This window comes from Malus sylvestris, chromosome 11, assembly GCF_916048215.2.
Source record: "Malus sylvestris chromosome 11, drMalSylv7.2, whole genome shotgun sequence".
In the NCBI taxonomy this organism is placed as follows: Eukaryota; Viridiplantae; Streptophyta; class Magnoliopsida; order Rosales; family Rosaceae; genus Malus; species Malus sylvestris.
This window is the reverse complement of record NC_062270.1, coordinates 35,728,128-35,749,360: the sequence shown is the minus strand read 5'-3', so window position 1 is coordinate 35,749,360 and position 21,233 is coordinate 35,728,128. Positions and strand designations below refer to the sequence as shown.

At 38.0% G+C, this 21,233-nt stretch overlaps 4 protein-coding genes across 9 annotated transcripts; 2 read left to right on the top strand and 2 right to left on the bottom strand.

The window, feature by feature from the left end:
- The first annotated feature begins 550 nt into the window (after positions 1 to 550).
- LOC126589901 (cold-responsive protein kinase 1-like) lies at positions 551 to 5,150 on the top strand. Of its 6 annotated transcripts, none has more exons than XM_050255351.1 (10): positions 551 to 923; positions 1,015 to 1,091; positions 1,871 to 2,023; positions 2,148 to 2,269; positions 2,604 to 2,669; positions 2,758 to 2,873; positions 3,006 to 3,216; positions 3,297 to 3,534; positions 3,807 to 3,957; positions 4,520 to 5,150. In XM_050255351.1, exons 4-10 carry the CDS (start codon positions 2,197 to 2,199, stop codon positions 4,904 to 4,906), a joined length of 1,242 nt encoding a protein of 413 aa, XP_050111308.1. In that variant the 5' UTR covers positions 551 to 923; positions 1,015 to 1,091; positions 1,871 to 2,023; positions 2,148 to 2,196; the 3' UTR covers positions 4,907 to 5,150. The 6 variants fall into 6 exon arrangements, with proteins under 6 accessions (XP_050111308.1, XP_050111307.1, XP_050111309.1 ...); XM_050255350.1 differs by lacking the exon at positions 1,871 to 2,023 and adding an exon at positions 1,585 to 1,638; XM_050255352.1 differs by lacking the exon at positions 1,871 to 2,023 and having other exon boundaries at positions 1,029 to 1,091.
- On the bottom strand, positions 5,121 to 7,081 carry LOC126589896 (ABC transporter G family member 10-like). The gene has a single exon (XM_050255337.1). It carries the CDS (start codon positions 7,021 to 7,023, stop codon positions 5,197 to 5,199), a length of 1,827 nt encoding a protein of 608 aa, XP_050111294.1. The 5' UTR covers positions 7,024 to 7,081; the 3' UTR covers positions 5,121 to 5,196.
- A 2,526-nt stretch (positions 7,082 to 9,607) lies between these two features.
- Positions 9,608 to 12,537, top strand: LOC126589904 (multiple organellar RNA editing factor 8, chloroplastic/mitochondrial-like). Its single transcript, XM_050255356.1, has 4 exons — positions 9,608 to 10,095; positions 10,943 to 11,040; positions 11,128 to 11,193; positions 11,773 to 12,537. The coding sequence occupies exons 1-4, from the start codon at positions 9,689 to 9,691 to the stop codon at positions 12,351 to 12,353; spliced, it is 1,152 nt and encodes a 383-aa protein (XP_050111313.1). The 5' UTR covers positions 9,608 to 9,688; the 3' UTR covers positions 12,354 to 12,537.
- A 3,546-nt stretch (positions 12,538 to 16,083) lies between these two features.
- Positions 16,084 to 19,530, bottom strand: LOC126589903 (uncharacterized). The gene is made up of 7 exons (XM_050255355.1): positions 19,397 to 19,530; positions 18,332 to 18,744; positions 18,181 to 18,233; positions 17,875 to 17,912; positions 16,698 to 17,091; positions 16,296 to 16,516; positions 16,084 to 16,153 (listed from the first exon to the last, which is right to left on the bottom strand). The coding sequence occupies exons 1-7, from the start codon at positions 19,411 to 19,413 to the stop codon at positions 16,111 to 16,113; spliced, it is 1,179 nt and encodes a 392-aa protein (XP_050111312.1). The 5' UTR covers positions 19,414 to 19,530; the 3' UTR covers positions 16,084 to 16,110.
- Positions 19,531 to 21,233: the final 1,703 nt, after the last annotated feature.

The window sequence follows — 21,233 nt, the reverse complement described above, 5'->3', positions numbered from 1 at the left end:
ATATTTATATGGTCATTAAGATGTCTGCAAGGCTTGCAAGCTAATATTTATTATCTAGGATAAATTTCTATATTTTAAAAAACACCAAGGTGAAAATTTTGAACTTCATAGGAACTCTATGTGGTACTAAGTCACTCATGTATCTTACCATGCAATGTATAAAGTGTAAAATATTGTACTAATTCATTATATATAAATGATTATGATGTGTTTAGACTTCTTTCATTAATTACTACATATTTTATACTCACAATGTTTGTCAGCTCACTATATAATCAACTTGATAATGTTAAATCCATCATGCAATTCATTTCCTTCCAATTTTTTGTGATAAACTAATAGATAATTGACTAAATAAACATCTGCAAAGTTTCAATAAAAATTTCCAAGTTTTTCTTACAATTTCCGTGGTTTCCATATAATTTTTATCGATATCGATATTTTCGTGTTTTCAAACTACCGATATTTCCGATATTACCGATATTTTCTTCCTTGCTCGGAAGTTCCAAAGATATAAACCTCACGAAACCCAGTTTTACTTTTATTTCGTTTCTGGAAGAGTGCAAGACTGGAAGTCAATACCAGCAGATAAGAGAGAAAAGTCAATTCCAAAATTCCAGGGACGATATTTTTTCATATCTCGGAAGTTCCAAAGATATAAACATCACGAAACCCAGTTTTACTTTTATTTCGTTTCATCTCTCTCTCTCTCTATTTCTGTTGCAGTCACCACAATGAGGTTCTTTATGAAAACCTTGTACTGTATCTGGGTTTTACATGTACTTTTCTGTTTGGTAGCTGAGAAAATGTAAGAAAACCAAGGCTTTTTAACCTTTTGACTTACCCATTGGAAAGAAGAAGAAGAGAGATAGACTTTTGGATCTGTTTGTGGCCTCAGCTGGGTTCTTAAACCCAAAAGAATGGTGGGTTTCTCTTTACAGTTGCTATGCTTCTAAAAAATATGGAAAGATCATATTTTGATCAATCCAAAAACTTATATTATGCTGGTTTTAGTTTCTGTTCTGCAGATGGATACTTCAAGGTTGAAATATAAGCAAACCCCAAGTGCAATTGGATTGAAAATTTATAAGGTAATTAATTTTGAAGCAAATTCTTCTCTTCTTTTTCTTCTTCTTCACCTGCAATTTCAATTTTGGTGGCTCTCAGATCGACTTTTTTATTTGAAAGTTGGTCACTCAAAACAATAGATGTCTTCTGTTTTGTTTGTATTATAATTGATGCATTGAGAATTAGAAGGATAGTTGACTACAAAATCACATTTGATTGCCTGCCAAAAACTTCCTTTCATCATGAAAGATGAAACCATGTTTCTAATTCTACTCTCTACTAGTTGCTAAGCTGCCCTGTGCTGAATTGTAGTATTTGATTAACGAATTCAGTTTTTCGGCTTAAAATGTTGTGGGATGCTGGAAGTTTCGTGTTAATTCTGCGTTTGGTCTTTATGGAGGCAGATATGAAGACCGGTATATTTTCCCTGAATTACTTTGGTAGTTGGTCTAAGTGTTGATAGTAGATTGACTGAAGGACTCTACTAGAGAACTGAACTTCTGATTGATCTTGTAGGGTGTAAGAGTCTATGGCGTTACAGGGTGCATTCCCAGACCTTACTGTGTTGGGGTATCTCTCTAGTGTTTCCCCTTAACGTTTGGCAGTTCAGATGCGTAGGATTTTTTTTGTTGTCTTTTGATACCTTAAGTAAGGAGCCCTCAATGTTTAAAAGAAAACAGGTTTAGGCTTTAGTTAAAACTTATCATGTGGTACCGAGGATGTGCAAACTTCCTTTAACCGTTTATGTTTTTAAGAGATTTCCCTTTTCGAAAATTCCCTTTTTGATTCTTCTGATATATAGGTTGTAACAAACTATAAGCAGCAACTCAAATTTCAAGACAAAACTTTGCTACTGAAATTACAGAGATTTCTGGAAGAGAGAGTTTCAGTAAACACGTGCTATTGCATATGCAAGCATCTTTAATAAGTTAGGCAAGGATTTACAATGCTGCGGGTATTCATCTTTTCCAGTTGCTAGATAGTACATGTAGATTAAAGAGGCCACCTTGATTTGCAAACAGATCCTGCAGCTGTAGTTACATCACAGAAAGTTTATGTTTACTTGTGTACTTTGACAGGGCAAGGATTTTGATTGATTGGTGATATTGTCCAACATAAAAGCTGGTGATGTCTTGTTGCTCTTTCTTCTTTCGAAAGAAGGAAGCTTCCTTTGTTAACCGGCCTGTTGAAATCGACGAAGGTACACTGTGGACATGTTTATTCTGTCGTTCCTTTTATAGAGATTATGCACATACTTTCAGTGTCAATATTAGTTACATTGGCACAATGCCATCTGTCAAATTAGCTGCTCAGTGCAATTGTGAAATGGATGGAGGACTTTTCTAGGTCCTACATGGATCTTCCAAATGGGAGGAGCATTTTCTATGTCAAGCGCTTTCATTTTATTAGTGTTACTGATTTATGAACCAGTTGAAGTCTGCGACTACTCAAAGCCCAAATTACCAAGTTCCCTCCTTTCATATAATTGTTCCCTTTCAATTATTCTTTTTATGGATGACCGGGCTTCTTTTCAGAACCTGGACAACCCGGCCTTTTGTTTACTTTGTTCAACTTGCATGCTGTTGAACTAAACGCTGTTAGTAAGTTTTAGCTTTAACTTGAATTTAGGAGGTTTACCATTCTATCTTCAGCTACGTAAACACTTCTAATAGATTCCTATGGGTACAGTGGTTTCAGGCGTTTTGAATGTGAAGCAGTACGGTTATAGGGAACTGCAAATTGCCACTGAGAACTTCAGTAAAGAAAATAAAATTGGTCAGGGAGGCTTTGGCTCCGTGTACAAGGTAATTGCGCCTAAAGTTATTTTGCTTATGAGTTTTGAGGAATACTCGGTCTTGAGCACTTAATTGTGCTAAAGACTTCGTTGACTGTTACCTCTACAGGCTAAGAAATAATTTCAAAATGTGTTTGATCAGGGAACACTCAAGGATGGGACTTTGGTGGCTATAAAAGTCTTGTCAGCAGAGTCTAGTCAAGGGTTGCGGGAATTTTTAACAGAAATCGAGGTGATTGCGACCGTTGAACATGATAACTTAGTTAAGCTATATGGTTGCTGTGCAGAAGGAGATCACAGAATATTGGTTTATGGCTATCTTGAGAATAATAGCCTAGCACAAACACTGCTTGGTAAGCAATGTTACTTGTTCCTTATTTGAATGAATGAATGATTTGTATGGATAAGGACTTCATCCTTCTGTACTTTATAGGGAAAGGCTACAGCGGTATCCAATTTACTTGGCTTACAAGGTGTAAAATTTGCATTGGTGTTGCAAGGGGGCTCGCTTATCTCCACGAGGAGGTTAGCCCTCATATTATTCACAGAGACATTAAAGCAAGCAATATTCTCCTTGATAAAGACCTCTCACCAAAAATTTCAGATTTTGGTCTTGCAAAGTTTATCGACCACAACTTGACCCATGTTAGCACTCGTGTTGCTGGAACAACGTAAGTTTGCCATTTCCAGTGCTATTCTCTTTCTATCAGTTTATCCGAGAATGTAACAAATTGAAGTCCTGCCCATAAGTTTCCACCAAACTTCTCTCTCTGTCTCTTTCTACTTTTTTTTTCTTTCACATTTATCAAAATACTCGTGATTATATTGACATGTTTTGTTCCCTGTTCTCTCTCTCTCTCTCTGTACTTTTTATTTTATTTCACATTTATCAAGTTACTTGTGATTTTATTGACACATTTGGTTCCCTGTTTGATTCCTGCAGAGGTTACTTGGCGCCTGAGTATGCCATACGAGGTCAAGTAACAAGGAAAGCAGACATCTACAGTTTTGGTGTTTTACTGTTGGAAATTGTTTGTGGGAGGTCTAACACTAACAGACATTTACCACCCCAAGAACAATATCTTCTTGCACGGGTATGGACATTTCCGTGATATTGTATTAATGACTAAATTGAAGCCTTTTGACTGGTATATAGCTTTTACATGCAGGTAATAATCCTTGAAAAAAGAATAGTATACGAAAGCCTCTAGGCATTTAAACTGTAGTTAACGTTCACTAGCCTTGAAAGAAAAGCTTGCCAATTTCTTGGCCTGCAGCAATGGTGCGATTGATTACACTACTGCACACGGAAAATTCCTTGAATTTGTGAGGGTGTCAATATTAGTACTAGAAGATGGTTTTCAGATTAACGGAATATGTTAAAACTTATGAGACGTGTTTTGCGTTCATGACTGCGCCAGAGTCTCTTGATGACTCCATCGAGCTTCTTTAGGTGCTTAGTTTAGAGGAAACCCACCACGTATTTTAAGATTAATCTCTTTATTTTCATTTCCTTGTGTAGTCTTTGATCCGCAATCTCTTAAAAGTAACTTGTTACCTCATCATCTCTTGTCGGAAACATGGATAATGATTAACAAGTTTTCAATTACTACTAGAATCTTGAGCAGACATATCACATCCAAGTTCCTGTTGCAGGCATGGGAACACCATGAGAAGGGGCAGCTGGTGGAATTAGTAGACACATCTTTGAATGGAAATTTCGACGTTAAGGAGGCTTGCAGATTCCTAAAGGTTGGCCTTCTCTGCACTCAAGACATGCCTAAGCTCCGACCATCCATGTCTACCGTTGTTCAAATGCTGACAGGTGCATTAGATGTGAAGGAGGGGAAGATATCCAAACCAGGGCTGCTTTCTGAATTTATGGAGCATAGAGAAGGTGGGAGAGATAAGGCCAACAAAAGACATCCATCTCACACAATATTCGCCTCAGGGAAGTTTATCAATTCATCTTCTTCATCAGAACCCGCCCCCACTTCATTTGCTACTATGACCTTCAATTCTATATATGACCGAAGCAATTAGGGCAGTCAGGATCCATCCATTTTTACGAAATTGTCTCTGGTTTGGTCAGGCTGTAGGCAATTTAATTCTTCTAGGTTATATAGGGAAACAAGTACATATATTTTTACGTGGATACGATTGTCTTCCTAAGAACTAGCCAAATCATTTTTCAGGTGTAAATGTTTCTTGTCATCCGAAACTTCAATAGTTTGAATGTTTGATCATCCTAAAAGAATTTGAAAGAGAAATAGCATTAGTGAATGTATATCTGTTGTGCAGATATATAGGTATATATATATATATCTAGCTAGCTAGTTTCTATTTCTGCAGCATCTGCACCACAGAATGAGAAAACAAAACACTCTATAACCAATTATGAATACCAGCATCACACCCAAATTGCTCCATTTCTGTGCTTCTTTTAAACCCTGCTGTCTCAAGAATACGTCCCCGAAAAGATTGCATCCTTCATTGCCAATCTGTTGAATGCATCTCCTTCCCTGCTCTCCTCCGTATTCATTTATTATAAAGCAATCGAACGGGTACTTGAAAAGACTCAAGTAGTGCATGAATATCCAGTAGCTTGGGAGCCGGTCCTTTGAAATGAAGTATCCCGAAAAGAGAAAGAAAGATCCCATGAGCCCGGAAATCAGGGAACTCCCCATGATGAAGTTGGGCACAAGAGCACTGAAGCAGGCCACAACAGAATTGGACATGAGAAGAACCATCCAGACCACCAGAGAGAAGTAGAGGAATGCATCAAAGTCCCTCCTCAATCCGACTAGCCAGTAAACCGGTGCGGTGAACAGAAAACAAACCATCAAAAGGAAAGGGAGGAAAATGAGGGTGTTTGCTATGACATAGGAGGAAACTCGATAGGCTCCCTTGGAAGTCTCATTCATTAGTATTCTTCGCTCTTGTAAGAAAATCGGTAGGCCTTCTGTGCTGGAAGACAGCAAGAATGTGAGGCTGAAGGCGAAAAATCCAGTTTGTGTTTGCAAGGCAAAGCTCCCTTTTTCCGCTCCAACATTAAAGAAAATGCTTCCGAGTACGAATCCAGCTACCAAGGCTTGTATAACTCTAGTGACAAACAATTGCTTGGTTCTAAATATGTTGCTACAAAATCTTCGCCCTAGTATTACAACTTCCCGGGGACGCGCATTTGGGTAGACTGGAAGCTTCTTTGCTAAGATAACAGAGCATACAAACCTTTGTTCTAGAGGCCGGAAACATTGGTTGTGCAAGGTTTCTGAAGTTTGTGCACCCTCCAAGCTCTTGATAACATCAATGGCGAATTCGAGCAAGTTAACATGGTTGGGGATGCGATGGCCAGCTAAATTGAGCCTTTCTTGTAGAAGACACAATGATCCATTGTGGATCACAGTTCCATTTGAAAGCAGAACAACGCGATCGAACATCTCTAGGATTCGGAAACCTGGTTGGTGAATTGTCAGGACAATAGTTTTACCCTGATTGAAAACCATTGTTCTGAGCAATGAGACTACATGGAAAGCTGAGGCAGAATCCAACCCTGAAGTTGGTTCATCAATCAAAACCACAGCTGGATTATGAACTAAATCAACTCCAATCGAAACCCTGCGCCTTTCACCACCCGAAATCCCATTGTTTGATCCCCAGCCGACTCTTGAACCCGCGACATGTACCAGCCCGAGCTCCTTCATCAGCTTCCACACTTCATCTGCAGCATTTTTCCTCCCACCAGGAAGCCTCAGCAGAGCACTGTATATGAGGGTTTCTTCAACTGTAAGTAACGGAAATAGGGCATCGTCCTGTGTGACATAGCCCGACATTCTGCGAAAACTTTTTGTGTCCATAGGCTGACCATTCACCAGCACCTCACCACACACTTTCTTTGGGGATATCTTTCCAGCAAGAATCTCTAGCAGTGTGGTTTTTCCAGCTCCACTAGGGCCAGCGATTGCAGTGATCTCTGCAGGCCTTGCTTCACAATTCACATCCTTCAGAACGAACTTCGGAACTCTCCTCGGGCTCTCCCTACAACACACGAATTTCATCTCATCGAATCGGGTTGATAGTTTGTAGCACAAGTTTCTGGTTTCAAGTCTGTATGGTGTTATCAGGCTGCGGGAAACCGGCATTTTCACAGGCAACTCCATGTTGTGGGGGGAAGAGTAGAAGTGAGAGAGAGAGAATGTGATATTTGTGGGGTAGTGTAGATGAAATGGAGGAGATGAGCTAACGCACCAAACTGTGTGTTTTCTATACAAGTTAGGGTAGAAGAGAAGCCAAAGCTTTGATACTTTTGCTTTCCTTCTGTTTTCTTGTTGGCAAACATAAATTCTGGATTAACTTTTCGATATAGTCGAAACACAATCACGTGACATTACTATTTCACTCAAATCAAACTCATGGATTTGGTTTTTTATTAATATACTTAAAAAATTAGACATATCTGTTCTATCGTCCACTCTTATTATAACACGTAAAATGATACACCACGTGACTTGTGTTTCAAATATGCGTATAAAATTCTCATAACTTCTGATGGGGGGGGTTGGAGAAAACCCAAAAGAAGAAAACATGAATCATTTTGGGAAGTTTGTTCAGGTGAGCTGTTCAGGTGAGCAGAATATTGACTGTGTAGGGTTGGTGTTGGTTGCTTCACTATCTTCCACACACCCATATCAATACCAGTTCGGTAGGAATTTTTCTATATTTGGCCGATTAGCCAATTACAACAAATTGAGTGTGCCAAACTTTGAAATAAAAAAAGGTCATCCTCAGATAAATGTGCAGCCAAGCCCATCTTGGTTCTATGGGCTTTTGCCTAAGTAAGAAAGGAAAGGCTTGCAGGTTTTGTGCTCGGGTAGTTCCTCTTGCAACGAAAATCGAACTCTAAAATCGATAAAAATGGTCTTTTAAGATTCTTTATTGCCAATTATTTTGGTTTTTATATGAAAAATTTCTGTTAAATTGAAAAAATAACCAATTCAAAGGGAGTGGTTGATTTGACAAAATATCCTTAATTTAACGGAAATTTTTTCAAAGAATGATCAAAATAATTAATGATAGACAATTTCAAATCTCAGATACCAAAATGAAGAGTTATGCCAATCACAATGATCATTTTCGATAAAAGGCCTCAATTAGTTTTTACTTGTCCGTTTAATTGTATTCTTTAATTTCATTAGGCATTTGGGGCGATTTGGGCTTTTGCCAAAGTAAGAAAATTGTTTTTCTTGTGTTTTTTGTTTCACATAGTGGTAGATTGGGGAATTGAAATACATGGCCGATTGAGAGTTATGTGAAGACCAATATCACTTCTGTTAGCAAAATTTAAAAAAAATGATTTAAATGAGAATTAGAATCACTTTAGTTTTAAGTGATTTCTTATAAAAGTACATAAAATGTGCTTATTCACAAAAGAGATTTTCTAAAAAGAAGATAACTACTTAGAACGCTTAATGAAACTTTCAGAATACTAACTCACATCAATAGAAATTTCAAAGAATTCTGAAGATTAACATGGACAACCCTAGCTTGGACAAAAGTTTCGGAAAGATAATCTAACCAGCTCACAAAAAGTGAGACCATGCTCATTGGGAGTTGTACATTTATGGAGCTGAATAGTGCCTAAATATCAAGGCGTCCGTTCGTTTATAAAATTTGGAGAAGTTTTCCTATTTCGGATCAATTTTGACTGATACATGTACTAATAGTTGGTTCCAAAATAATCTCTCTTCCAAAATATTTGTCCTAGACAATTTGGAATGAAGACTTATTTTTGTATAGCTTATTGGTTCTTGTGAGACCGGCAAAATAGACGTATTTTGCAACAGGATTTTGCTCACCCTAATGATCCAAGATAAGTTATTATTGCTTACTTAAAAGATTGACTTCACATGAATGTGGTTTCCTCTATGAAACCCTTTCAAACGCATGCTTTTCTTTATTGGGAACCTCCTTTTGAGAGTTGGGTAAAGCTTAATATTGATGGGGTGTCGCAAGAGGGTGGCCAGTTTCATTGGTGCTAGAGGTGTCCTCAGAAACTCATCGGAGCATGGATCTTTGATTTTTTTGCTAATCTTGGTCAATGTGAGATTTTATGTGCTGAAACTGAGGGAGTTTTTATTGGGCAGCAAATTGCATAAAATAAAGAAATTAAGAAGATTTTAGTGGAATTGGATTCTGCACTTGCAGTACACTTGATTCTAAATGCACAAATGAATAAACACCTTCTAAAAAGTTTAGTAATGGGTTGTTGTGCTATTATGCAACAAAGTTAGTCTTGTGAAATGTGACATATTTACTGTGAAATATTTTGTTTGTTTATAATGATATGGCTCATTTAGATTTATCATGCAATTTGAGGTCAATCTTTTTCTAACAAGCTCCTCCTTATGTAATCTTTTTATTTTGGACTTGATGTCCCGCTGTCAAATCGAAAAAAAAGTTGAAATGACTCAAACGACCATTAGAAGATACTTGGAATGCTATTTTGAAATATTAGGAAAACTAATAAAAATGGTTCGAAAACTTTAAGTTTTAACAATAAAAACAAAATAAAGGGTAAAATAAATAGTATCAGGATTGACTTTTTAATGTAAAAATGTAATTTTCCATTAAAATGAACAGCACTGGAAGTTTTTCGTTAAAGTTTTTTTTATTTATACTAATGATAAACTGAAAATCGAGGGGTATTTAAGAAACTTACCATCACTCAGTCACTGCTATAAAACCTCCGGAAAACCCAGATACGCCCTTATCTCCCACTCTCACTCTAGGGTTTATCAGAGCCCCAAACCCTCATCGCGATCGACCATGGCGACCCATTTCTTCTACCGCTCGCTTCCCAAGACCCAAGCCATGGCTTCATTGCTCTCTCGTTCCCTCACCACCGCCACCTCCGCCGCTTCCCTATCCACCGCCGCCCAATCTCGCTCTTCTTCGCTCTCTCTCCTCCACCGCCTCCGCCCCCTCGCCGGAGTCATGGCCTCCGCCGGCAGGCTCTCTCCTGCCATCGTCCGGTGCTTGTCCACCAGATCGACCACGTCGTCGCTCAGAGACCCAAACCCTAACTGGTCGAACCGGCCTCCCAAGGAGACGATCCTCCTCGATGGGTGTGACTTCGAGCACTGGTTGGTTGTCATGGAGCCCCCTCAGGGTGACATCACTAGGGATGAGATCATCAATAGCTACATCAAAACCCTAGCTACCGTCGTCGGAAGGTAACACCTCCATTGTTTTCTGTCTAAAGTAACCATTTATTTATTTATTTGTATGTGTTTGGATTATGAGAAGTTAGAAATTGGAAATGAGAGTTTAATAAATTATATGGCTTTTCTAGTGTATTTGTTTCTTTAATACAGTTTCAGTTTATATCTGTATTTATTTTTACGAAGGTGTAGCTTTTTAATTTTCTCCTTTTCGATTACGGTAATGTTTTGGGTTAATTTGATTCGTATTGCATCAGGAAACTTTTGTTTGAGAAAATACAAGAGGTTGTTTCTCTGTTGTGGGGAGGGTTGTATGCACATGCTACATTCTGGCATTATCTGGTTGTATGAAACTAGTTCTGTTTTGTGTTACGCACCTGCCCGATTATTGAACATTATATGTTATATCCTGTGCTGTAAAAGATAATGGCTTATTGTTGCATGCAACTATTTTATTATTGTCTGAATTGGGATCGCTACGGCTGTTGTAGGATGTGAAATCATTTTGTAATTGCAATCTCGGACTGTTATATTTCGGCCGAATTTGGGGGTACAATTGTTCTTAATGTTGAACAATATGGTTTGACGTTCTAACAAAAGCAAAACTCATTAGCTTCTTTTTTGATACTCAAAATTTAAACTATAACCACTTTGTGGCATGATCTTAATGTTCTCGTAAATAGTATGGTCTTAATCACATCTGGTATAGCATGGTCTGGATCACTTTTTTTTTTACAGACCAAAAGCAAATAGGATTGTATTGTATTCCTATTGTTTGTGTTCTCTGTGATTTATGTTTTGCAATGACAATTCATATAACCAAGTTTACGTTGCTTGTATGTTGGCGGCTGAACTGCAGTGAGGAAGAAGCTAGAATGAAGATCTACTCAGTTTCAACTAGGTGCTATTATGCATTTGGGGCACTTGTATCTGAAGAGGTTTCACTCAAAATCAAAGGTGATTCTGCTTCTCAGTTGGGATTTTTATTATTTCCTTGTGCTTTGTCTGGGTTTTCATATATGTATTTTTCTAAAATTCTTGCAGAGTTGCCTGGAGTCCGTTGGGTACTTCCTGATTCTTACTTGGATGTTAAGAACAAAGATTACGGAGGTACGGATATGCTTGTTTCTTCAAGTTGCATTTCAATGAAAAACAAATTATTTATAGCAATTGATTATTTTAAGTCGTAAATCCCATTCTGGAATATCTCTGGCAGTCTGAAATTTGGATTTTTGATCTATTTCTTTCTTTTTTTCTGACAAAGGATAGTTTGAGGCGTTAGAATGTTACCGATGAAAGTTATCCTAAAGGGCAGTTAATGCTGTAGCAGTGCTAGTGCTATATGGAACCTGTGAAATACAAAAACCCCTGTTGAAGGCTTTCTAGTTTCTGCAACTCTAGTCAATATTGTGTACAGAGTCTTTCATATATAACATCACCTTTAGTGCTGATGAACTAACCAGTTTCTTGTGTTGATTGCATCCGAAAAAAATTGATCCATGTTAAATTTTCATTTCATAATTTCTGGACTCCAAGAATTGTGGTTTGGTCACCGAGTGTGATAGTAATATTAAACTGCAGCATGTGTTTTTTCTCCATTGTATACCTGTTTCTATATAGTTTTCAACTGAGTTAACCAGAAAATTTCTTTTATACATGATCTGTTTGCTTTCTTGTTTGTTTTGGCAGGTGAACCTTTTATTAATGGCCAAGCTGTGCCATATGATCCCAAGTACCATGAAGAATGGATAAGAAACAATAGTCGAGCAAATGAGAGAAATAGACGTAATGACAGACCTCGTAACTTTGACAGATCCAGGAACTTTGAAAGGAGGAGGGAAAATACCGGTCCATCTCCTATGCCTAATCAAGCTGGCCCAAATTCGGGACCTGGACCTGCCAACATGGGTCCAGGCCCGATGCCTCCCAACATGGGTCCTCCACCCCCCAACAGGGCTCCAATGCCGCCTCACAACATGGGTCCACCAAACAACTACAATAATCCCCCGCCAAGCAGCAACTGGAACTCTGGGCCTCCCAACAACTATAATCAGGCACCTCCCAACAACTACAATCAGGCGCCTCCCAACAACTACAATCAGGCGCCTCCCAACAACTACAATCAGATGCCTCCCAATAACCCGGGAGGGGTGCCACCAAACATCATGGGTCCGCCATCTAATGCAGGATGGAATGGTGCTGGACAATACCAGAATAACTACACGCCAGACAGGGACGGTGGAGCCAATCCTGGTCCAAACCGTTACTAAGTTTGAGGCTAGCTATATGGTATGATGAGTCTTGTAGGCATGGTGTAGATAAACAAGGAGGTTGCTCGAGATGGGCCGTAGGTTGGCATATTGGTGTGGTCTTGAATGATATTTTGTTTGGCAATATTGCTGTGGTCGGAACCTGGTTGCCTTTCATCTGAATATTATTACATTTTCGAGGTCATATCTTATGCGATTAGTCGAGTCTTTACTTTGGTACACGGTATGAGTTAGTGAACATAATGACAGAAAGCAGACTGTCTGGTGATCCTGTTTAGATGGAACATGTTAATTTGCAGTCTACTGTGATGATTGCCTGTGTTGCTTCTGCGATGATGTTATTTAGCAAACCCATCTTTTCAACCTTTTCATGCGCGCAGCTAACATGAACGCAGCGGAAATATAGAGGTTGGTGCTCATTGACCTCTTCTCGGTTCTTTACATGCCCATCAATACGACACTTGTTTGGAAGTGGAGCACCGCAAAGTTTTGGAATCCCCTCAACTGCGGTAAGCGTTGAAGCATTGGAACTGAGTGCTTGTTGACTTAGTAATAAAAGATATAGAGTAATTGAAACTAGCGAAAGATTTGGCTCAAAACCGAGTATAGTGACATTATAGGATTCATACAGCAGACTCACTTAATGGGTTACGGCTTGATTGTTGAAGGCTTGCGAGAGACGATGGATTTTTGGAGACAAATGATTTTTGGAGAGATCCAAACCCTTTAAGTTCTTAAGGTTAGATATTTGGTCTGGAATGTTGCAAGAGAAGTTGTCGTCTAGATACAACTCTTGGCAAAGCCGTAGTTGGCCGATCTCAGTCGGTATATTACCTGTAATGTTGTTGATAGAGAGATCCATCAATGGAGGAAAGTAGGACAATCTATGGGGTAAGCTATCGGGATTTATCACCGCGACCGTGTAAAGAGGCGATTCGAGATCATAACGATCTGTTTGAGCTGCAATAGGCTCATGTACGTACCAACGCCGGTACTCTACAAAGTTCTTTCAGAAATTCACTTGAAACAAGGTTCATTGACAAGCTTATATGAGAAAGTCTTGGTCGATCAATCCCCAACCAGCTGCGAATTGTCTCTGTGGTTTTGTTACGGTACCTCCAAGAGATTCTTTAGCTTTGCTAACCATACAGGTAGGTATTCGACCAGTGAGCTCACAACGCGCCAAGTTTAAAAATTGAAACCAACCATGTCATCGTGAGATGGCATTCCTTCACCATTAAAGGACTATGAAAGGAGGAGCGTGCGAAGACTTTTGCAACGCATCAATATCTTCATTGCCCCCGTGACGTTTTTCAATCGGTTGTTGCTAAGAGAGAGGAAGGACAAAGAGTTTACCAATGAACTTGTGCTTACATAGGTCAGGTTTAGTAAGTTGAACAAGTTCGGAGAAATTAAGCTTGGTAATGTCTCCTTCCAAGTTATTTCGTCCCAAACGTAGTTCTACAAGGTTGGTGCAATTCATCAAAGATTACGGCAACAAACCTTGTAGGTTGTTGAAATCGAGGGTTATGATTTTTGACCTGGAGAGCCTCCCCAGATGGAGAGCATGGTCTAAAATATCCATAATATCCCGATATTTCCATAGAAATTTTAGTGTTTTTGAGCTACTGATATTTTTTTGGATTACCGATATTTCCGATATCATCGATATTTTAGACCTTGCTAAGTCACTTATGTATCTTACCATGCAATGTATAAAGTGTAAAATATTGTACTAATTCATTATATATAAATGATTATGGTGTGTTTAAACTTCTTTCATTAATTACTACATATTTTCTACACTCACAATGTTTGCCAGCTCGCTATATAATCAACTTAAATCAGTTATATCTATCATGCAATGCATTTCCTTCAAATTTTTTGTGATAAACTAATAGATAATTGACTAAATAAACATCCTGCAAAGTTTCAATACAAATTTCCAAGTTTTTCTTACAATTTCCATGGTTTTTATTCAATTTTTATCGACATCGATAATATCCCGATATTTCCATCAAAATTTCCGTGTTTTTGGACTTCCGATATTTCCGATATCATCGATATTTTATACCTTGATGGAGAGGGAGCGGAGAGGTTAAGGATTGTGAGGTTGACAATTCTATCGCTAATGTAATGCCTCCATAAATGAATTCAGAGGTAATGCAAGTTCTTCGAGTTTGGTAGCATTATTTGATATCTTTTGGAAGTAGCCCTAAGAGATTATCTTGACCATCCGAAAAATCTGCAGCACGTACCACCTCCCAAAACTGCGTAAAATGTTGCCACTGAATTGGTTTGAGGAAAAATCCAACACCCTATTCAAGGGGTTAGATTGGAGACAAATAGAGGAAGGGGTTGTACCTTGAAACTTGTCAAGTTCCAATGAAGACGGAATTGCACCATGAAGTGATTGCTTGACAAATTGAGTTGAGGTGGGTCGTGACCCGACCTTCAACAAAGATAATAAGCTTATTTAGGCCCCAAGCACATGGAAAGTTCTTTTAAAATATTCAAGTGATTTTCTGCCAAATGTTGTTGAAAGCTCCTTCGGTGATCTTGAAGCGTTTTTAGCTATTTTAAAAGCATTGTTAAACACGCCTAACCAAACTTCGGATCCAAACTAAGAATAGAGAAGCAGTGATTGTGTTCATCTAGCCGGTATTGGGGGCACAAATCGGACACCGGGGCTCTTGTAGAGGTATTCCATAATTTGGTCCGCTAATTAACTGTTCTACATCAAGATTTTTCATATGAATTAAAAATTCATGTTCTAAGTTATTTTCCTGGTGAAAAGATTTTTCTTGGAAGATTGGACGTTACTCTGTTTTCTTTATTTTTTTATTCCACCATTGAGTTATATATCTGACCTATCGTTGTCGCAGTAGTCATTAAGATGACAAATATTTTTTGCTCATCACTCTCAAGTGATGATGATGCTCAGCACCCTATTTATCACTATTGAATGAGTTTAAATTTCGAGATCTAGTGGACATATACAAATCTCAAATTTAAACTCATCCAATAATAATAAGTAGGATGGTGACTTGCCGTATTTACGCTGCAATAGTCGTTGACCGTAATTAAGATTGCAGTGGGGATGAGCAAGTGGTTCCATGGCCCTTAACCATCCGTACGACCGCACACCACCACTACGACCACCCCACCCCACCACCACTATAACCCAGTTCAGCTGCAGAAAGAAATCTACGACCTATAGGTCTTGTTTGATAGAGATAATTGACATGGATATGGACTATTCACTATATTAAAGATACTTTAAAGAAGAAACGAACGACAAATTCCTTATCGTGTCCAAGTTGAAAACAGACTACGGTTCTACTTCTATCGTTGATTTTGCATCAACAACACAACCATGCAGATCAATAAATTTGTGACCAAACCGTAAAAGAAAAACCAAATCTGAAAATTACAATCCATCGACCACACCCGCGAGCTTTTGATCAATGTTAAAACTAAAAGAGAAAAATCATGCGACATCCTATAAGTTGTGAGATATCTGCAGCTTAATTGAACTGTCTAAACACCATAATGCAACCTGCATGGATTTTGGCAAGGCAAGCCGGACATTTCATGCCTAAGAAAGCTGAGAGCCGGAGAAAAAGTTTCCGGTAAGGACTGTTCACCGAACACACATTTTTTCCCATGAAAAGATTGCATTGCAGCTCGAAGAACTCTTCGTTGTAATATTGGAAATTTGGCATGAAGCTTGTAAAGAAATGAGGGGACTCTTGCACTAGTTGGAAAAATGTGTACAAGAATCCGAATATTTTCTCTTCCTACAAGCCATCAGAAAATGAACATTAATCTACAATAAAACAAGGAAATTGTATCTGTTTAAAAGCGATTACAAAAGAAAAAAGGTTGGCCTCATACGCTATTCAATCTGCCGCTAGAAATGCAGAAATTTAAGAATACTACCCTGGTTTCTCGTCCACTGCACGAATAGAGGATGTGGCTACCATAGCTAGTTCCATTTTTTTGTTTTTGGCAGCTCTGATCTGGTCTGCAAACGAAACACCTTTTCGAATTTTCTCTCTCTTTACAAGCTCTAGGTCCAGTTTCTCCAAAGATGAGATATGTGACATGGTTATATCCCGTTGAGCAGCAACTTGACCATCTATTAAAGTCTTTCTGTCAAGCTATTAAGAATAAAGAGTAGAATACAGTAAGATGCGAACAAACAACATCGAAAACTTTATAAAACATTACAGAAAAGGAATAAATACACCGATCAAGCAAGGTCCCTTAAAAGTTTAAATCCAAGAAATCAAAACTGAGGGTGACCAGTGAACTACATAATTTCTGCTAACGAGCAATTACCTTCGTTAATCTCTTGTTACGTTTCAGCCCTTGAGGAACTGTCAACTCTTCATCATCTTCATTAATTACTCCATCTTCTTTCCTCTCGTGATCAAGCCTTGCCACCGTTTTTGCTTTAGCTTGTTCTGCTTTTTTTGCTCTTTTGTTTGCCATCTCCTTTGCCTTTGCTTTTTTCTTTTCTGCAGCATGCTGAAGCTGTTGGAGATGTAATTCTAGTTTTATTTTCTCATAGCTATCCCAGTGGAGCTCTTTCTGTCCACTCCCACCTTTCTTTGCTTCCTCTGCTATGCTTTCTACCCATGAAAGAAAAATCTTCTCCCTTAACTGTTTCCACTTCAAACGCTGTCCCCAAACACGTCTAAGTGAAGAACGCATCTTTGCCTTGGACTCGGCACTACATAAAAGTCAATTTTTTGTCAAATTATGTACCACGTTAGTATGTGCCTTGGGGACTCAGCCACCCACAGAGCAAGACATAAAGGATAAATAAGGGGTCTACAATAGCAAATGGATCTTTCAGCAGTTGTGCGCTGCATGCAACCTACAACTATTGACTTCTATACTGTATATGAAACAAAAGTGATCATGTTTACTTGGCTAGCAGGCCTAAAAGAACCTCATACTAAGCTCTCTCTCTCTCTCTCTCTCTCCACCCAAATGCAAAAGTAAGAAAATACTTGCAAGGACATATCGAACGTTATCTACGAATGATTATTAATTTGTCTAACTACTCAGAGGAGCATTTGAGATAGAAATAAACATAAATTTTAGGGTGCATGTCGTCCTTTACATTATACCATTGTAATTCTTGTAACATTTTACAAACATTAATCAAATGAAATCCAGTGGCCCATAAAGGCGTAATAACTATTTGAACGAGGATCAAAAGTTAGAAGGCATTTAAAGTTCATGGTGTCTCCAGAAAAATTTACGGCACAAAGTTCCTAACTTCCTTCCATATAGTCATCAATCACAGCATTTGTCTAGCTCCCCATCTCTATGAATAGATATCTTTTAAAGTGTAACAGCCACACTTGACATTGAGCAGCAAGCTAAAAATAACTCTCCACTCATTCAAAGCCTAAACCTCATTTTGGTTTGATATTATAACAGACAACCCATGGAATTATGAAGTTCGTATGTTTCATATGTGTATATGTGACAAAGACTTGAGTACCTATGAGGACGGGGATGCTCAGACATCTTCTTTCTAACCTGAAAATAGTGAGTGTCAACGAAATAGCAATTTTCGAAAGAAAAATAGTTGATTGAATTAAAAACATTCTTTTCTCTGTGCATAAGTTGTGCAGTACTTTTAACTAAAAAGGGAAATCCACAAACAAGAATACCAAACCTTCTAACATTTTTAGGAATAACACTGTATTGTGCCTTTTAAATAATGTGAACTCTTATATGCTAGTTCAAAAGCACAAATATTTGAAGAAAAATATCATAAAACTTAATGAATCTTACATTACTTCACCTTGGGGTCCTTTAATGCTTCTATTGTTCTTTGCTTGATTCGCTCACAAGTCTCTGCATTATATGAAAGATCACAACTTCAGATTCAACCAAATGTATGAAAGTTTAAAATCCAACCAAAAATTTACACTCGGTTTCTACTTTCTATTTACCTGAACTATGTTTCCTGCCCTTATTCCATGGTATCCTCCCTTTGTTGGCCTGTCCTATTTTTTTTCGTCTCTGTCTCTCCTTTTCTTCCTTGCTAAGAGAGTCGCCGTCATTATCTGATGGAACCTCCTTGCTTAAACTTTGTTTCTCATGTGTATTTATGTCGAGTAAAGAATGACAGATGTCCATAATATTAATATCACAATTTTCAGCCATGTCAGCACTGCTGTGCGTGGCTCCCAGACAATGAAGTCTAGGGAAGGAACTTACAAGAACAACCGAGGGAGAACGATTCCTCAAAACAGGCAAATAATAGTTCCAATTTTCTGGGTTCTGTGCAAAGTGAATGGCTTCCCCAACATAACCAAACAGTGGAACATGCTTGAGAGTCAAGTATGGTGGAGCAGCCAATCTCCTGACAGAAACTCAAACACATCAATCTGGAGCTGATTTCATTTTATAAAACTAATCAACCACAAAACAATGAACGTATACGTAAGTGTATACAAAACACTGTCAAGAATTTCCCATACAGGCAAGAGAGAATTGACTTCCTCATCAATTCTCTTAACGAACTGAGCTACAAGCAACATTGGGGAACGGAGGAATCAAACTCCGTACCCAGGTGCAAGGTGAATGCTCTTAACGAACTGAACTACAATCCCTCTTTAACCAGTCAGTATCAAATATGCAATGCCACCACTAAAATCACCATAAAAACTCATGTCTGCTGGACATTAACCACATTTGTATAAATCCCAATTAAATATCACCTACCAAATCCACACTGAGGCCATGAGAGATACAAATTTTGGTTAAAAAAAAACTTCCACTCACTACTTTCGCTTTCCACTAACACAAGAACAATAACAAAACAAGATTGAAGCATTCACATTTTTTGCTTTTCCTCAAATTTCATTGAAATGCTCAAACTTTATGGAGATAATTCAAACAGTAGACATTTTGGTAAGGAGATAAACGCGTTATAGAAGAAACCCATTTCAGGAAATGGGTAAATTTTCCAGGAAAGAGAGAGAGAGAGAAAGGAAGAAGAAGAAGGAACTTACAGGTGGAAGACCGGCATTTCGAGGTGGAAAGATAAGGCGGAGGGTGGAGGCGCACCAGAGAGACCCGCTTTGAAGCAAAACGCGGATTTGAGAGCGAAAGCGGATTGGTGCCCGCCCCTTCGGCTACAAATATATTGGGCCTCGGCCCATCAAATGAAAAGGTAGAAAGCGTTAGCAATGTCCTACATCCCACAATCCTATTTTTTAACATCGTTTTATTTTGTCCGATGATCTTTTCATTTCAGTTCAACATCCTAAATTTTTATGTTTTTAGTTTCAGTCGAGCGATAGTATTAATAAGTTAGATATTTGATTAATCACTGATGAAGTTTGAACTCACATCGGGCACAACACATTTTTACTACTGTGGTAAATGATCACTTGCGACATTTTCTTAGTGATTAATTTCATCACAATTATGTTTTTTTGTTGAATCCATTACATGCACTAAATATTATTAATTTTAAAGTGAATATACGTCAACAAAATGTTGCAAAAGAAAATTTGTATTGACTTGGAACATTGATAATCAAGTAATGACAACAATTAAGAGCAAGGGAAACTTAACACATCTTCAGAAAATTCAGAAATTTGTATTGTACAAAATGGAAGAAAATAATCATCAACGTAACGATATAATTGACACAACTAATATCATAAACAAACCATTGACATGAATTGAAAGTTTAGAGAACCCTCTAAATATTATAGAATAATTCCGCTTTAACATGAACCAATTAAATAAAGGGAATTTTATTTTTAGTTACAGTCCTTGGAACTCAATTTGATTCCACTTTGTTCTCTTAAAACTCAAAAGTCGTCACTTTTACTCTTAAAAAGCATGTGATCTAGTGGAAAAGATTACCAACCTGAAGATGGTGCAAAGCAATGCCGAAATCCCTCTCAACTATAAGAACACTTTATCTCCAAAAATCACTACAAAATGAGCAAATGAAGACAATGAAAAGAGAGGAAACTTCTCATTCTTATAGGGTTCAACATGGCCAAAGAAATTCAAAATTCAAAATTCAAACCATGAGAAAACCCACATTGAAAGTCTTCAAACTTCCACAGTTTTCAAATTTCAAACTTGCAGCACCCCCTCTCCCCCTAAAAAAAAGGGAGGAGGTGAACACATTAGCTTCATCAATTTATGGTGCCAACAAGAGCTTCATCAAAGGAGTTCAACCACAATTCTCAATAGTTTCACACACTCTTGATCAAGACAGTGTGAAGTAAAACCAATTTATGGTGCCAACAAGAGCTTCATCAATGGAAGACAACCACAATTCTCAAAAGCTTCACACAAATGGAGGGCAACCACAATTCTCAAAAACTTCACACACTCTTGATCAAGACAGTGTGAAGCAAAACCAATTTATGGTGCCAACAAGAGCTTCATCAAAGGAGTTCAACCACAACTCTCAAAAGCTTCACACACTCTTGATCAAGACAGTGTGAAGCAAAACCAATTTATAGTGCCAACAAAAGCTTCATCAATGGAGGACAACTACAAATTCTCAAAAGCTTCACACTATCTTAATCAAGATAGTGCGAAGCAAAATCAATTCATGATACCCAACAAAAGCTTCAACTCCAAAGCTTCACCTACAAAGCTTCAACACAAAAGCTTCACCAACAAAAGCTTCATCAATGGAGGACAACTATAAATTCTCAAAAGTTTCACACTATCTTGATTAAGATAGTGTGAAGCAAAATCAATTTATGGTACCCAACAAAAGCTTCAACTCTAAAGCTTCACCTACAAAGCTTCAACTCCAAAACTTCACCTACAAAAACTTCAACACAAAAGGTTCACCCACAAAAGATTCAACAC

What these genes read in the sequence shown, in the direction of transcription:
- LOC126589901 (XM_050255352.1), top strand. Translation starts at nt 2,197, where the DNA reads ATGTCTTGTTGCTCTTTCTTCTTTCGAAAGAAGGAAGCTTCCTTTGTT. An exon ending in TGTTGAACTAAACGCTGTTA is followed by an intron (nt 2,670 to 2,757) that starts GTAAGTTTTAGC and finishes CTATGGGTACAG; the next exon opens with TGGTTTCAGGCGTTTTGAAT. An exon ending in GCTTTGGCTCCGTGTACAAG is followed by an intron (nt 2,874 to 3,005) that starts GTAATTGCGCCT and finishes GTGTTTGATCAG; the next exon opens with GGAACACTCAAGGATGGGAC.
- LOC126589896 (XM_050255337.1), bottom strand. Translation starts at nt 7,023, where the DNA reads ATGGAGTTGCCTGTGAAAATGCCGGTTTCCCGCAGCCTGATAACACCA.
- LOC126589904 (XM_050255356.1), top strand. Translation starts at nt 9,689, where the DNA reads ATGGCGACCCATTTCTTCTACCGCTCGCTTCCCAAGACCCAAGCCATG. An exon ending in GGTTTCACTCAAAATCAAAG is followed by an intron (nt 11,041 to 11,127) that starts GTGATTCTGCTT and finishes AAATTCTTGCAG; the next exon opens with AGTTGCCTGGAGTCCGTTGG. An exon ending in TAAGAACAAAGATTACGGAG is followed by an intron (nt 11,194 to 11,772) that starts GTACGGATATGC and finishes TTGTTTTGGCAG; the next exon opens with GTGAACCTTTTATTAATGGC.
- LOC126589903 (XM_050255355.1), bottom strand. An exon ending in GGGCAGGAAACATAGTTCAG is followed by an intron (nt 18,234 to 18,331) that starts GTAAATAGAAAG and finishes CATATAATGCAG; the next exon opens with AGACTTGTGAGCGAATCAAG. An exon ending in AAGCATTAAAGGACCCCAAG is followed by an intron (nt 17,913 to 18,180) that starts GTGAAGTAATGT and finishes CACTATTTTCAG; the next exon opens with GTTAGAAAGAAGATGTCTGA.